Source organism: Gossypium hirsutum, chromosome A03, assembly GCF_007990345.1.
Source record: "Gossypium hirsutum isolate 1008001.06 chromosome A03, Gossypium_hirsutum_v2.1, whole genome shotgun sequence".
Lineage (NCBI taxonomy): Eukaryota > Viridiplantae > Streptophyta > Magnoliopsida > Malvales > Malvaceae > Gossypium > Gossypium hirsutum.
In genome coordinates this window covers 3510874-3526122 of record NC_053426.1, presented here as the reverse complement: position 1 = coordinate 3526122, position 15249 = coordinate 3510874, and the positions used below count along the sequence as shown (strand labels likewise).

The 15249-nt window shown below is 33.2% G+C and overlaps 2 protein-coding genes across 16 annotated transcripts; one reads left to right on the top strand and one right to left on the bottom strand.

The window, feature by feature from the left end:
- Positions 1-417: 417 nt before the first annotated feature.
- Positions 418-5234, bottom strand: LOC107933027 (beta-amylase 2, chloroplastic). 11 transcript variants are annotated; one of them, XM_041105864.1, is made up of 9 exons: positions 5106-5205; positions 4345-4482; positions 4068-4155; positions 3506-3700; positions 3064-3228; positions 2192-2452; positions 1300-1518; positions 947-1166; positions 418-799 (listed from the first exon to the last, which is right to left on the bottom strand). In XM_041105864.1, exons 2-9 carry the CDS (start codon positions 4419-4421, stop codon positions 771-773), a joined length of 1254 nt encoding a protein of 417 aa, XP_040961798.1. In that variant the 5' UTR covers positions 4422-4482; positions 5106-5205; the 3' UTR covers positions 418-770. The 11 variants fall into 11 exon arrangements, with proteins under 11 accessions (XP_040961798.1, XP_016720656.1, XP_016720658.1 ...); XM_016865167.2 differs by lacking the exon at positions 4068-4155 and having other exon boundaries at positions 5106-5234; XM_016865169.2 differs by lacking the exon at positions 4068-4155 and having other exon boundaries at positions 4345-4487.
- A 6263-nt stretch (positions 5235-11497) lies between these two features.
- On the top strand, positions 11498-15037 carry LOC121223698 (probable ribonuclease P/MRP protein subunit POP5). 5 transcript variants are annotated; one of them, XM_041105857.1, is made up of 4 exons: positions 11738-12141; positions 13567-13724; positions 13827-13964; positions 14851-15037. In XM_041105857.1, the coding sequence occupies exons 2-4, from the start codon at positions 13571-13573 to the stop codon at positions 14997-14999; spliced, it is 441 nt and encodes a 146-aa protein (XP_040961791.1). In that variant the 5' UTR covers positions 11738-12141; positions 13567-13570; the 3' UTR covers positions 15000-15037. The 5 variants fall into 5 exon arrangements, with proteins under 5 accessions (XP_040961779.1, XP_040961791.1, XP_040961780.1 ...); XM_041105846.1 differs by having other exon boundaries at positions 13535-13724; XM_041105848.1 differs by having other exon boundaries at positions 11776-12141; positions 13530-13724.
- Positions 15038-15249: the final 212 nt, after the last annotated feature.

Below are 15249 nucleotides of genomic sequence, written 5' to 3'. Positions count from 1 at the left end.
CGCAGATACATAATTTCTCCAACACAAAACATTAAACAAAGTAGACACAAAAAAAGCAAAACAAAGTGGTCCGAAATTGTAGGGTTGATCGCCTTCCTCGTTTTCTTTTGTAATTAACCTTTATTTATTTATTTTATTATAATTATTTTGGTTAATATATCCGAAATTATTGGTAATTAAAGCTTTGATGTCGAAATCTTGGGAGATACCCATCTTGTGAGGTAAAACGGAAAAGCATATATATAGACACAGGGTTATATGGTTTATCAAAAAGATAATTAGAATGGGAAAAATCTGAAATCTATTGGATTTGGTGGTCCTATTACAAGAGAACTCACATTTACTTGTAAGTCGTAAGCTCCATTTACAAAAGATGGTAGAAAATGGGTTAAAGGCAGAAGACTTGAAAGGATGTGGTTGAAACAGGAAAGCCGTTTTGCTATTACTCAAAATTATATGGATCCCCACTCATAAATTACCTACAAAAAGTGACATGAAATTCAAATCCCAAAATAAAAAGGTCTCATTCGGTGATGCTGGAGAAACATGGAGCATCAAGAGCCTCTTGCTGGAGATAACTGAGTTAAAAAGAGTAAAAGAGCAGCAGTGGTCCAAAATAATTCACCATTGCGATCCCTAATTTCATTCACACGTGTTTGTCAAATAAATTAAAATCAGAATACTATTTGCTCTAATATTATGCAACATTTGTTGAGGGAGGGGCAAGCGGAATGACACAAAATACTTCTAACACCTTTCCTACTCTTTTATTATACCTGCAGATATAGAACTGCTTCCCCTGCAGCAAAGATGGGAGTCAATCAATTTACTCGATGCCATCACCATTGTGTTGTTCAATCTGATCTCATAATGAAATATCACACCTGCCTCTCCGACTACAAAACTGACATTCATTTATAATTGAAAAATGGATATTGTAACTTACCATGCATTCGCTTCACAAACCGTTCAAATTCCATGAAATTCTGTCTCTCCATGAGAAGTGGGGTGAGCCTTAGGTAAGTAAAAGATGAGAAATGTCTCCCATCTGGATCATTTACTGGTTTCACATTCTCCAAGATCTTGTTATAGCCTACCCTATCATGGCAAACAAAAGCATTCTCGCTTACAACTGTAATGCAAGCCTCCCATGCTGCATTCAGCACCTGAAACAGACGAATTACTAAGCTTCTGAATTTGAATAAAGAATTTGCACTATTGAATTGTTATCCCCCCCCCCCCAAAGAAAAGGTACAGCAAGTAAATATTAAGGTTTATCAGGAGCTCTCAAAACTTCACCTGCCAGACTAAACCCTGAGGATTTGCCAGTGCTTCCTGCAGGTCTTCAAGCTGCTCCAAAAATTGCAGTTCAGCACATGCAAAGTTTAAAGCAGCTCCATGCTTATGCAGCATTGCTGCTATTGCAATATAGCCATCTCGATTGCAAGGATTGTAGAATCCAGCAGTTAATTCAGCAGCATGACTGGATGTTTTGTACCACCAGTGGATACCTGGCAGCTGCTCAGCAATTAAAACATGGAAAGAAAATAACACTACATAGTTTGAAGAAACAACTTTTAAAATTAGCTTTCAGATCATAAATTTTACGTTTAAGTGAACTTAACAGCAGGAGGGGACTTCTATAAAATTTTAGAGGGAAGGAACAAAAAAAAGCATAGGAAGAAAAAGAAAGGGGGGGGGAGGAAGAAGTACTCTTCATTTGCAGATTCAAATGATCTTGTCGAAACGGATACATAGCATTTCGAAAGGAAGTAAAAATAGAAATTGTAAAAGCATGTTATACAACAACTTTTCCTTGTGGAATTTGAACCAAATGCTCGATATAAGAATTGAACTTGAATAAGATATCATATCAGTTACACTCATTCAATTGCTTATAGTTACTCAAAGCATTCGTGTTAAATAATATATTCTTAAAACAATAAAATGTTCAAAGTGTGTAACATTAAGACATGAAACAAGACTTGGACCTTAGAATACTTCAAGCTCAGCAGGCTTGATGGGGTTTACAGTTTGAAAAGTGCAACACTTCAAAAGAAGCATCAGGGATAGAGGGGGTTCAAGAGAAAGAAGATTGCTATCGAGCCAAATAATGAATCTTAAAATCAAATTTAGAGAGTAATAACAAAATATTCACTTGGGTATAAGATACCAGTGCAGGCAGACTCACCTTTGCTGCAATGCAACTGCCTTCAAAAGCTAACTTTGCCAATGAGAGTACCAGGTCTCCATGATTGATTAATAACTGAGAGTACCAATTAAGGAAAAACCGACCATAGTAACCATCATAGTCTCCTTCGTCACAAAAGAAACCAGTTTCATGTGGGTGGGAACTATAAGATCCGGCATTATCTGGCCCTCTAGCCCAAAAGCTGTGTCCCCTCATTTCTGCTGCCTTCCTCAGGCTTTTTAACATGTACTGATCATAACACTGGAAAAGCAAAGTGTTAAATGATGCCCAATGGAGAACCAAAAAACTAATGTTGGCAAGACCACAAACAAGCAACATACTGTACAGAAACACATGAGCAAAAACAAAGAGAACCAAAAGTTGCCATGCTTGCAATGGATCAATACTAAGTCATGAGATTACTTGCACTAAAGTTTAAAAGAATCACCTGCAAGGAAACCACCTCTTAACAGAAGTGGGTTAGATAAGAACACTGGGACATAAATGGGGTAAGAGAACCAGAGAGGGAGCAAAGATGTAGGCTATGTTTCCAGGTGCATGAAAGTTGAAAATGTATGCGATTGAAGCATCTAGGAGTGGCACAACATACATATAGCAGCAAAGTAATATATTAATCTGTATAACAGTGATTTAAAATCAGTTAACACATTTTGAGCAAAAATATAACAGTTATCAGAGTTAGGGTCAAAAAATCAAATTGGTGAATCTGATGCTACAAGCAAGTTTTCTGTCGAATTTCCCACTATAAACAGCTAGTATAATAAGCTAAATAAGCAGCCAATCAAATGAGGTGAGAATATGCTAGATTTAAATAATGCAAAAGTTAATATTCAAATTGTAATAACAATTACCTGGAACTCCCCAATCCCAGGATATCTCCATCCATACTTTACTGGGCAAGATGGGTACCGTAGCTCCCCACAGGGACCTAGTCCAACTTCAACCATGGATATGATGCCATCCTCAAAAAATTCATTAAATTCCACTCGGAAACTTCTCATAAAGTCAAAGTACACCTATGTTTTCCAACAAAAACTTAAAACATAACTGTTTACAATATCCCTCAAAAGTAAATTTCAGAAAATAGCAAATTGAAGTCACTTGATTTATGTAGCCATGTTGATTTGAACATAACAAGGTAAAGTGGTAAACTCAGATCCATTACCAATTATATAATCGGAACATATGATTGGAACTAGCTTCAATTGGTCTCAAATGAATTCAATGATTCAAAACAAAGGCAGTCTGCATGATGTACACAATGATATTGACAGTTATACTGAGGACTAATACCTCAACAGCAGTTCGGCCCCTTAAAACTCGTTCCTTATCAATTCCCCAGGAGAGGCATTCAGTGTTTCTTCTTCCTTCCCTATCAGTAAAAAATATGTCAGGATTGCTTCTACCAATTTCTGCAACCCAATGGGGAAGTGGAATACAAACATCATCACCAACATTGCCACCACATTCATGAAATGACATCACAACCTGATCCATCAATAAGATAACTTTTACACTTGGGACAGATAAAAGAGGAAAAAATGATGCATCATACCTATCTCATATCTAAACCCAAGCTTCATTTTGAAGAGAAAGAAACTCTACAATCACAAATGGCAAAATTACTTATCTCAGACACCTTATCAATAAGAATGCCAGTCCTAAATTTTTAGGGTTACTAACCTGAATTAAGTTATAAGTGTTTGGATTGTTTTATTCTGTTAATAGTAAACTGGTCAAAATTTCAAATTTCCTTCTAACATTCAAAAGGTTGGGCTAAGTTTTAGGATGAAGTAAACCTAAATGCAACCTACCCTCCTAAGGCATACCACTGCGTAACATGGCCAGCAATTACATTGGTGTTTTCTTTCACAAATTGCATCGCAACAGCCTTCTCCAAAAGCATATTACTCCGCCATACAGCCATAGGCAAAGTCTGACATCTGGAGACACACATGGGGATTCAAAAGGCATATCAAACCTCATGCAATGAACAAATAACTCAAATAAATACAAGGAATAAAATATAATAAAGGTCTTTACCATAACAGATGTTGAATATGGATACTGAATACCACCTCATGCAATGAGAAAGCATTCAACCAGATACATGTTCCTGATTGAAAACTCACCTGCAACTTAAGCTTAAGCTCATGAACCATCTGAAAGAGTTTTCGGTAACCATTCCAGTTATATTCTTGAGGAGCATGAGCTTCCACTATTCCCCACCAGCAGTCAATCATGAGCTTCCACTACAGCTGCTAGCTTAACTACTCTTGAACAATAAACACCAAACAGGTCCAAACCCCAGCATTAACAAGCACAAAAAAAATATTATAGAGGGAACAAATGCCCATGGAAAGGGTAAAGAAACCTCATAAAGCCATCAAGCAAACAACTCGCAACAAGAACCATTAATAAATGGTACAAATTAACTACCAAAATTGAACAACATTTTCCCAGATATTTACTCAAGCCCACATTTATTTAGACCAAACAATATAACTTTATATAGGACGCAATAGAGATGGAGAGAACCTGAAGGTTATGGGATTTGATATAGCTCCAGATATGCTTAACAGCATCGGAACGGGAAGCCTCTGGGGCTCCAAGGAATCGAGCCAAAGTAGGAGAAACAGGGGTAAGTTTAAAAATCCCAGAGGGTCGAGTGGTAGTTCGAGGAGTAGCTGGTTTTTCAGTCTTGGGTTTTGAAGCAATTTACATTGCTAATTAAAACAGAGAAAACGAGACAATTTACATTGCAATCGAGTTCCAATTTCCACCAGCAACAAAAACCTTTAAGAAATAGAAATCTACTCGGAACTTAAGCTAATTAAAATACAGGAATCCATATAAATTTGAGAGCAAAAGAGAGTTAGAAATATGAATTTACCTTTCCAGTTGCAGTAAACCCCGAAAATAAAAGGTTGAGAAGGCCAAGCGTCGATTCTATTGTAATCTTCAGCAAAAGAAAGACAGAAGGAATCTAATAGAAATCGGTGGATTTTGGGGATTAGGGGTGTAATGTAATAGATGGGTATTAGCCAATACCCTGAACCAAACAGAGGATTGAAGTGGGATTAAATGGGGCCCACCGATTAGTGGTGTATTGGCAACCAAACATGGTGTAAATTTTTTTTTAAAAATTATGATTAAATTGATATAATATGTAAAAATTGATGACTAAATTTATTATTATATCAATTTTTTATCTGTCACATCATCTTATCATTTATAATTTTAACGAGAATGATTAAAATATTTGAATTATATATAATGAATGTTTAAATTATAATTTTTTTTTATTTTTGATGCTTAAAATGAAAATTTTTAATAATTCAATGATTATAACTTATGATTTTTAGATTTATTATTTTATTACAATTTAAAAATTAAAAAAAAAAACAGAATGAAAACAATGTTTTAGTTGCTAAAAATATATGCATCTTATTTGTTTATTGCTTAAAAAGGGTCAAAACTCAAAACCCCACATTTTTATTTGATGTTACTTCCATAATTATTTAAGTGTAATAATACAATTTTCCTATTATATACAAGAATTAGGTTAGCAAGCAAAGCAGTAACACCAAAAACTCTACATTACCTAAAGGTATTGTGGAGTACTTTATACTAGAAACAAAATTATATTTGTTTTTGCGTATTAAATTTAAAAATAAATTAGTTTATTTTTTAAAAATATTATCCATTTTTATTATTAAAAGCTAGCCTATATATGTCAGCATGAGATATACATGACATGTCACATGTTATTATTTGATTATTTTGTCAACTACGTTAATTTTTAATAGTACGCATAAATAAATTTTTAATAGAAAAGACTAATTTGCTTTTTGATGTAATGTACATGGACTAACTTGTTCATTTTTGTGAGTAAATAGAGTAAAATACAATTTGACTCTTAGCACTAGACTTACGAGTCATCTGAAAAATGGAGAGTTTAGATAAAATAGGATGCCCGAAAAATGAGTTTGGGTAAAATTTAAGGCTCATTTTCTACATGGGTCGGGCATTAGGCAATATTCTTTTGACCTGAGTCTAGCCCAAATATATTATAGTATAAAAATATTATATAAATTTTATATATTAAATAATAATTATATATGTTTATATTTATATTTATAATTAAATCAGAAACACAACAATAATTAAATCATTATTGAAAACCTAAAAGAAAACTTACCCAATTAAATAACCCAACTCAAAATATAAAAATATAAAATTATATTTAATACAATAAAATATTTATTACATTTATTTGTGTTCTTTTAATATAATAAAATACTTATTGTATTTATGGTAGTGTTTTTTAATATAAATATTTTTTTAATATATTAAAAAACTTTTATTTTAGCCCTTTTTAGTACAATTAGTGTATTGTATATTAAAAAAATATTTTTAAATAAAAACTAATCTAAAAAATTAAATATAGGCAAGCCAGATCGAGATCGGGTTTATCTTTCTTAAAATGGATTGGGTTTAGAAAAAAAAAGTAAACACATTTTTTTGGGTCGAATTAGGCCCGAACTTAAAAAACTAATCTAAATACTTTACATGCACTTGAACACTTCTACTTAATATAAAAATCTTCATAGTACTTTTACCTACAAATTAGTATACGAAAATGATGAGTCAATGGACTACAAAATCTATGAATTTCAAATAAGGGAAATATACCTAATAATAAAATCAAACATAATACATACACATATACATATATAACATGTTTGTATGTATGTTAGTGTAGAAATAGGACTTGACAGATTGAAGTGTCCAAAACAAGTAGTTTTCATACAAAAATTTCATAGAAGAGACATATCACAGTACTTGGTACTTGACATCATGCCAAAGCTGCATGAGTTTCACTTTGAAACATTACAAGCATGCATGCATGTATGGTAAATGTCTAGTTGATTCGTGTAATCAATTTAAAGAAATATTTGTATATGTGATTTTTCTTTAATTTTGTGAATAATAAAAAAAGAAAAAAAAGAGCCTAATGAGTAAAAGATTCTTTGAAAAGGTGTTGGTATAAATATTGGTTACATTCCAAAGATATCAATATAAATTTATTTTCTTTTATATATTAATTAATTTTAAAAAAAATCAAATATTAGGTTGCATGATGGATATGATATTAAGTAGGAACTGGTGAACAACTTCACAATTGTGTTTAGGTTTTGAAAAGAAAAAAATATTTATTTTCAGGGAAAATTTATTAGACCTAACTAGAAATGCTATTGAGGCATCCCCTGCTACCTCTCCTTCTGAGAAAGTAACGACCCCTCCTGAAAAAGTAACGACAATTTGGCTTGTATATTTTCCTTCTTTTTTTTTTCTTTTTTTTCCTTTCTTTTTGCCAAACATCTATACCTAAAAATGTAGACATAAATGAGCACATAATGTTTTTCTTGCTAAAACCTTTGTTTTTATTGTATAAATCTCCTGTTTCCGAATTTCTCAATGATCTCTCTCCTATAATGCCATCCGGAGCAAGAGCATCACTGTGTAAGAAAAGGCTTTCTGAGTCCAGTTTTACATCGATTTCTTCATTGTTTAAGTCACCACATTTAAATATAGACCAATGACCAATAAGCTTAAGCTTCCTTCAAAGGTGTGTTTTTTCACTCAGGGTATTTTTGGAAGTCTAACCAATCACTTTACTCATAACTAAAGATTGTTTTGTCTATTGTTAATAGAGATGAAATTGGTGGGTCAAGTTCAAATGGTTGCAACCAAGACCATTCTCTGATCAAACATGGTTAATACCGGGCTCAACATGATGAACTACATGGTGCTTGTTTCAATGCCTCAGAAGTAACCACTGGAAAAACTAATGATAACGCAAATGATGGCGTGGTTGAGATTTCCGATGATGAAAGGTTGGATAAGATGTTGGAATTTTCATCTAAGAACATCTGGGAACATGTTGAATCTGATGAATTTATGGAACATGTGCGTCAAGGTTTGGATTCTCAGCCCACTTCCCTTGGTGGAAATCAGGCCATGTCGATTCAGCTTCCATCTCATATTTTGCCATTAAACCATGATCCATTGATCTCACCAGTTGGGAGAGTAAGGTGATCATGTTGATAATGATCACCATGGACTTTGTGTACCAGAAAATATGGAGGATTCTCAGAAAGTGTCATGTTTGCACCAGCTCATAGTCCCTTATCAACAATTTGCTGACAGGGTTGACCAACTATCCAAATCCCAAGATAGCTCAAAAGGGAAGAGGCAAGTTTACATAATCTTTTAGTCTTGAATGATTTTCACATTGCTTTCTTAGCTGTGGGATTTATTCTAATTCAGGAATAGAGAAACATTCCCAGATGAGACTGAAGCCTGTGAACACTGCAACCGTAGAAGATCCAGATGTTTGAAACTGTAAGTTCACATGCCAGACAGAACATTTTACTAGAGTACTATGTTACTCGGACTCGGTTTAAGCATATTCCCGAGATCAGTATTTACTTCGAGGATTGTTGTGATTGGCAGTTACTGTGAGTGCTTTGCAGCAGGGATTTACTGCGAGGATTGTTGTGCATGTGAGAACTGTTTGAACAAGCCAGATTATGAAGAGGTTGTTCTTGATTTTTGACATCAAATTGAATTGCGGAACCCTCTCGCATTTTCTCCACCTATTGTTAACCCACCTAATGATTCCCCTAACGTTACTGTAATTATAACTTCTATAATCTATCACTTTTTTTCCTTTAAATTTGTGTAATTTCATAAGTGTTTGACATGAGAAAATATGTCAGGGTGATGGAAACCTGATGAACACTCCATCAGCCAGGCATAAAAGGAGATGCAAATGCAAGAGGTCAAAATGCCTAAAAAAGTATTGCGAGTGCTATCGGGTATGTTTTAACTTTGTAGCTCCATGTTACTTATGTTGCTCCCAATTTCCTTTTTTTTTTTTTAAGAGCTTGTATTCAACATCCATGTGGAATATACGCCTGGACATAGATATGTTATATGACTCACCAAGTATATAAAAAAACTCTTTAAATTATTGAACAAATCCGTGTTAGACATAAGCTGACAACACTCAAATTTATGTTTAATAAATGGTTGTCATCGTATTTCCTTTTCCGATAAAAAGTCAACTTTGTTAAGATGATATAGGATAGGAGCTTAATTGCCTCTAATCAGTCTGACTGCACAAGCATTCTTCATTTATTTTTAGGACTGCACAAGCATTCTTCATTTATTTTTAGGCTAAAGTTGGATGCTCTGATGGATGCCACTGTGAGGATTGTGACAATTCTTTTGGCAAGAAGTCAGATAATTTCTAAACTTGAAAATGATTGAACATATCTATAATGGAAACATTTCTGGATCCTAGGGGTGAAACCAGAAATATTTTCTGGGATCGAGACTAAGTTACACATTTTTGTAAGAGCCAAAATGCAGTTTCATAATTATATTAGTTTAGATCTTCATAATTTTTAGAATGATTAAATCAAAATTTCATTATTTTGAGGGTCAAACTATAATTTTACCATGCATTAACTTATAATTTTTAGATTTTGGGATCTAAGAATAATTATCCCATTTTTGGGGGTGTGTGGAGCAGTGTTCCTGCCTCCCCTCCCTTCCCCCATGCTGAATCTGATGCTCACACCCGATCATTAGTAACATGGACCATTAAGTACTTATTTTTCCTGATTCGAATGATGAATGCTGACCCTTGCTGTGATGATTACATACAAGTATTATATACCCAATTATTAGTGACTAACTAACTTCACCATGCTGGAGCTACAGAATCAACGTTCCAGAGAGTGGAAAAACAGCAGGATCAGTCTCATGAGATGCTAAATGCAGCCCAAGTTATGTCTGACAGCACCTTGGTCGGGACTGCAAATTTGTTTTTGTCAATGTGGGAAAAACTTGCCGATAAGAACCATCTCACCGTATCGGCACATCCTCATTCAAGAATACATAATATGAGGGACTGTCAAAATGTCTCACAGGCTGAATCAGAAAAAGGAGCTAGCCTTCATTGCTACTCCTCTGCCTTGAGTCCTAAGCAACCATGTCGGAGTAAGGAGATTGATGATATCTGTGAGATCATGGTAGATGATTTTCCTGATTACCACATGGAAACCTCCAACCCTATCGACACAGTGAAATCTGGCTTGGGTTTGGGGCTCTTTAATGGTGAATGACTTTGATTTTTTTTTTTACAATTTGTTATGGTAATAAACATTTGTGTTATGCCTAATAAAATTGATGAATGCCATCCAATTATGCCTGAACTTTTATGAATTTATGGTTTTATTTACACTACCAGAGGCTCCGATGTATATGACCTTTGTGTTTGTGTGTATTTTGATGTTGCAAGTGCCATCCATTTTCTTTTAATTATTTTGCTTTTATGCATCTCACTTTTGCACTTTAATTTTGACTTAGGCTCATTTTTCTATAGGGGCATTTTATTTCAGTTTAGTTCCATTTGTTATAAGAGAGGGATTTAAGCTCATTATATAGGAATGCTGCTACAGCAATTTTCTCAGCTGTGTTCATGCTTACCTTTCTCTACATTGTGGGCTAAATATACAGTGAGTGCTCTTCTAGGATAAAGCATATCGTATTTTTATATTTTGGGGCTCTTTGCTTATTTAGCAATTAAAATCCAATTTGTTTAAGCCCTGATCTGATTTTTAAACTGGACTATTTTTGAGGGTTCAGAAAACTTAATTGAGTCTTTGCTTTTGCATTTTAGCATTGCAAGAACTTAAATCTTATCATAATTTGAAAAGTTCATGTTGTCCTAATTTCTGTGTCTACATATATTCTGATTATAGTATAACTTAAATCTTATCATAGTTAGTGACTTCTGTTTTTAATGATGCTTGAAGATGATTTTTGCTTGTGGTATTCTGCTTTGTTTGCTTCTGTTTTCCGTGTGCCATAGGTGGTACGCTTGGTCATTGCTTTAGAGTGTGAATACTACTGTCAAATGTAGATACTTCGGAGCCTAATCTCATTGAAAGGAATATTGAGTTCGCAATCTAATTTGCAAAGAGAAAAAGGTTGTTAAGCAAATATTTGTATGCTTTGCTTCTCCATTCATTTTCTGAAGTTTTTTTCAGCTTAAAAACGATAACAGAATATTTAAATTAATTATGTTATTATGCATAGACAATATGGTAATTATTACCCAATGATAAACTTTTGCTTGTGCAAGCATCAAGAAAGAGGGGAATGTTGTTGTAACTGGAGATGGCACTAATGATGCTCCTACTATATCTTTAAAACACTATTTAGCTACTCCTTTTTTTCTCCTCTTGTTTATTGATCTTACCATAGAACTTCAGCTTAATGATGTGAAGTAATTGCTTCTTTTTTCAACTTACTGTCCCAGGGTGATGGTCTGATAGGATTTTGGATGAGGAATACACGGAGTGGATGCCAGCTGGGACTGGACTGGTTTTGGAACATTAGGTTTTGGGCCTTGATTTAGTTAGTCAGATGGCCCTTTTATTATGACTTCGTTCGCTTAAATAAAATTCAAACCGTTTCAAAATAAATAATATAAAATTTCTTTCTTCATGCATCTCTCTCACGGTTCTCCCTTTATTCTCTAGTATTTTTCTTCTTTCTCTTGTTTCCTTTTCTCTTCCTCCTTTATTGTCCTTTATAACAAACCGCTGCCGCTGCCGCTGCCTCTGCCTCTGCCTCCACACCTTCCAGCGTCTTGCCTTCGATTGAAGGTCAGCTTCCTTCCCATCAACCTTTTCCTGTCATTCTTTTTTAGCTTTGGGTATCCACAGGCCAAACAAACACACGCTACAGGAGGAAGAGAGTTTTCGTGAGAGAGAAACCCTAAATTTTCTCTGGCGTTTCTGGTTTTTGTGATTTTTGAAATCCGCTGCTTCATCGGAGACTCATTTCAGGTATCAATCTCTTTTTTAGTTTCAGATCCGTGCTTTTTTACTTGTATTTCAGTGGGTTTTTCTTAGGGTTTTTAGTTTTCAGCTTTGGAAATCACTGTTTCGTTCCGTCTTTCAAATCTATAGATCTCGGTCTTGTTCTTCATTGTTGGATTGTTTGTTTTACTCTGTTTAATATTATAGCTTTTGTGTTATTTTCTTTTTCTTTTAAATCTTTTCTTAGCAGAATACTAATTGCCTAAACAAAAATCATCCGCATGTAAATTGTTTACTGCATCTGTGTTGGCTTGATTTTAGTTCTAGGAGCCCGGTGGGAGTTGTGACGCATGTTGAGTTTATTTGGTAGTTCTTCTGGATGGTAATAACATGTCTTTTGAATTCGTTGTGAGTTGTGACATTCTGTTTCTTAGTTTTCTGAAAAAATCTGTACTTCAGTTTTTTTTAAAAAAAAATCTAATTGGGATGCTTGTTAATATTGATAGTAATTGAAGAATTGGAGAATTTCAACCGATTTGCTAATTGCAAAGGTTTTTGTCGATTTGGGTTTCATGATCATATTTGGTAGAGATTGTCATGATCCGTGTATGCATATATGTTTTCTTTAAAATAGTTTTGAATGGAGTTCATCTATGAACTTAGTCGGGATTGTTTGTGTTCTGTTGGGTATGATTTGCAAATGGATTTTGATCGGAAGTTTTAGGTAGACCTATGGTATTTCTGTATATCAGCTAAATGGGAAGTTTTGTGTGATTATTGATATATTCATGTGGTGAAAATACTCGAATTTTGGTTAAAGATAGAAATATATTCATGTGTTGCCGGGAAATTGAGTTGTAATCTTTTAAGTGAATAGGTTCTAGTTGCAATCTTTAGATTAGCATAATTTTAATTTGCTTATTGGTTGATGGTTTTTATGAGACTGAAAACAAGTTGAAAAAGAATAAATAAGGACCAATTTGGAAAAAAATGTAAATATTAAAAAGTTAAATTTATTATTACTAATATATTTTCATAGTTAATTTTATAATTTAACCATTCTTTATATTAAATGATAAATCAGGTCTAACATTTAATCATTTGAGCAAAGAGGCTTTTTAATGAAAATGTGTCTTATAGGGCGTGTTTTCAACTGACGTGGCTCAAAGCGTGCCCTGTAAAACGCGTTTTTAATGAAAACGTATCTTGCTGGACAGTTTTTATTTTCTCTCCAAAAACAACATATAGTAAATAAAAAGAACAGCACAAATCCTTAAATCAATTCTCAAAACCCTAATTTTTGAGTTATATTTGATTTTTTGTTTTGTTTTTTTTTTTTTTAATTCTACTGCTTCTTACTATCTTATCTCATAAACTCTCACTTTGTTTACTTTTGAAACCTTAATAATAATTTGGTTAGGTATTTAATACAATGGTAGGATTTAAGAACAGATATATGGTTATGGAAGTACTGTTGGATCCAAATAAAGAAATGTCAGGGGATGATTCCATTGTAATTACTCAATTTAACATCTCAAAAGCAATAAAAGATAGCATTCTTGTCAACTTCGGTGAATGTGGTCTAGCTTCTTCGCTCAGATCTTTCCAAGGTATAATATAAATAATGGTGCTTGTTTTTGTTTTTTTTTTTCCATTGATTGTTGTGATTTTTTTTTCTAATGATCTCTCGACTTTTTTAATTTCATATGCAGTTAAATATGTCAATTCAATTACAAAGCTGTGTATTATCAGAGCTTCAAGAGATGAATACAAAAAAATTTGGTATTCAATTAGCATGGTTAGAAGTATTGGGAACTGTCTTGTGCTATTTAATTTGTTGGATCTTAGTGGTAAGTTCTTTAAATATAAAGTCAAATTTGCATGTTCATAAAATTTTAGTTGGCTTATTAGTTTGTATAATGACATGTATTTATATAAGTATTATTTGAATATGAAACCAAAGCATGTTTGTGATATTTTAGTTAGTTCATTTGTCAATAGAATTCAAGCTTGAAGAATCATTTTTATTGAATTATATGGATAGTGTTTAAGAAAGTTAAAGAATATTTTAGCATGACAAGTTTTTTACTTGGCACTGGCTGTGGAATATGAAGATTGATTAAGAATCAAAGTTTACCTTTTAGCCTGTGATGTAACTTAGGATTGGCAAAATAATCAAAACTCATCGTGTTTGGATTCAACTCGATCCTATAGGGGCCTTTTCTTATGCTAATTGGTATTCAATAAAATGGTAGGAAAGTTTCATGGTTGGGTCAGGATGGTTTTATTTAAAGTCCATCTTATCCCAATCTTGGAACTTTTCTGAAGTACCTCTCTTCAAATTTTATAATTACTTTTAATATATTTTATCTTTTTACGATATTCTATTTGATGTATTTGGATAGTCAGTAGATTTTTAGAAATGGAGCTAAAGTGTAAGTGTTTGGTTCGTGTTAAGTGATCTAGTTTGTCTGTTAGAACTCAAGTTCAGATTTAGGGCATGTATAAGGTGAAAATGTTTTGGAGATAGGGTTGGAGGCGAGATGGCATGAACTTTGTCTTGTCTTGTCCTCATTAACGGTTTGTAACTTTACTTTTTACATAATTTGGATGTTGAAATACTTTGTGTAGTTCTAAGCAAATCATAAGACTTTAACAATTGTATGGTTTGGTATGAAATTGAAATGTATAAAAAAGCTCAGATTTGTTAAGCTCGAGCTTCTTTCTTTCTTCTAGGTAGTATAAAAGCATGTAAAACTGCTGCCTTGAAGTGCGATGAGTTAAAATTCGAGCAATACAAGCTTATGGTTGGAGCACGGCTCTCGGTTGATGTTATTCGGCACATGCAAAATTGTATTGAGAAGATCAAAATTTTAGAACACTAAGACTCCGTTTGTTTGTCAGTAAAATATTTTTCGGAAAATGATTTACTTTTCTAGATATATTAATAAATTTATATGCTATATACATAAGTAGTCTGGGTTACATGTGTTGGTTTTTTTAGCAGAAAACTATAATTGTACAATTATAAAAAAAACAAAAAAAAAACAAAAATTGAATAATAATAAATTAACTTTCAAACCACAATTAATATTACAAATTTTGATACCAGATCATAATTTTTGGACTAAAATT

Coding starts and splice junctions, on each gene's coding strand:
- LOC107933027 (XM_041105864.1), bottom strand. CDS start 4,421: ATGCTCCTCAAGAATATAACTGGAATGGTTACCGAAAACTCTTTCAGA. Junction 4,156..4,344: donor AGCTTAAGCTTAAGTTGCAG/GTGAGTTTTCAA, acceptor GTGTGTCTCCAG/ATGTCAGACTTTGCCTATGG. Junction 2,453..3,063: donor CTGGGATTGGGGAGTTCCAG/GTAATTGTTATT, acceptor TTGCTTTTCCAG/TGTTATGATCAGTACATGTT.
- LOC121223698 (XM_041105845.1), top strand. CDS start 13,547: ATGGTAGGATTTAAGAACAGATATATGGTTATGGAAGTACTGTTGGAT. Junction 13,725..13,826: donor TTCGCTCAGATCTTTCCAAG/GTATAATATAAA, acceptor TTTCATATGCAG/TTAAATATGTCAATTCAATT. Junction 13,965..14,850: donor TAATTTGTTGGATCTTAGTG/GTAAGTTCTTTA, acceptor TCTTTCTTCTAG/GTAGTATAAAAGCATGTAAA.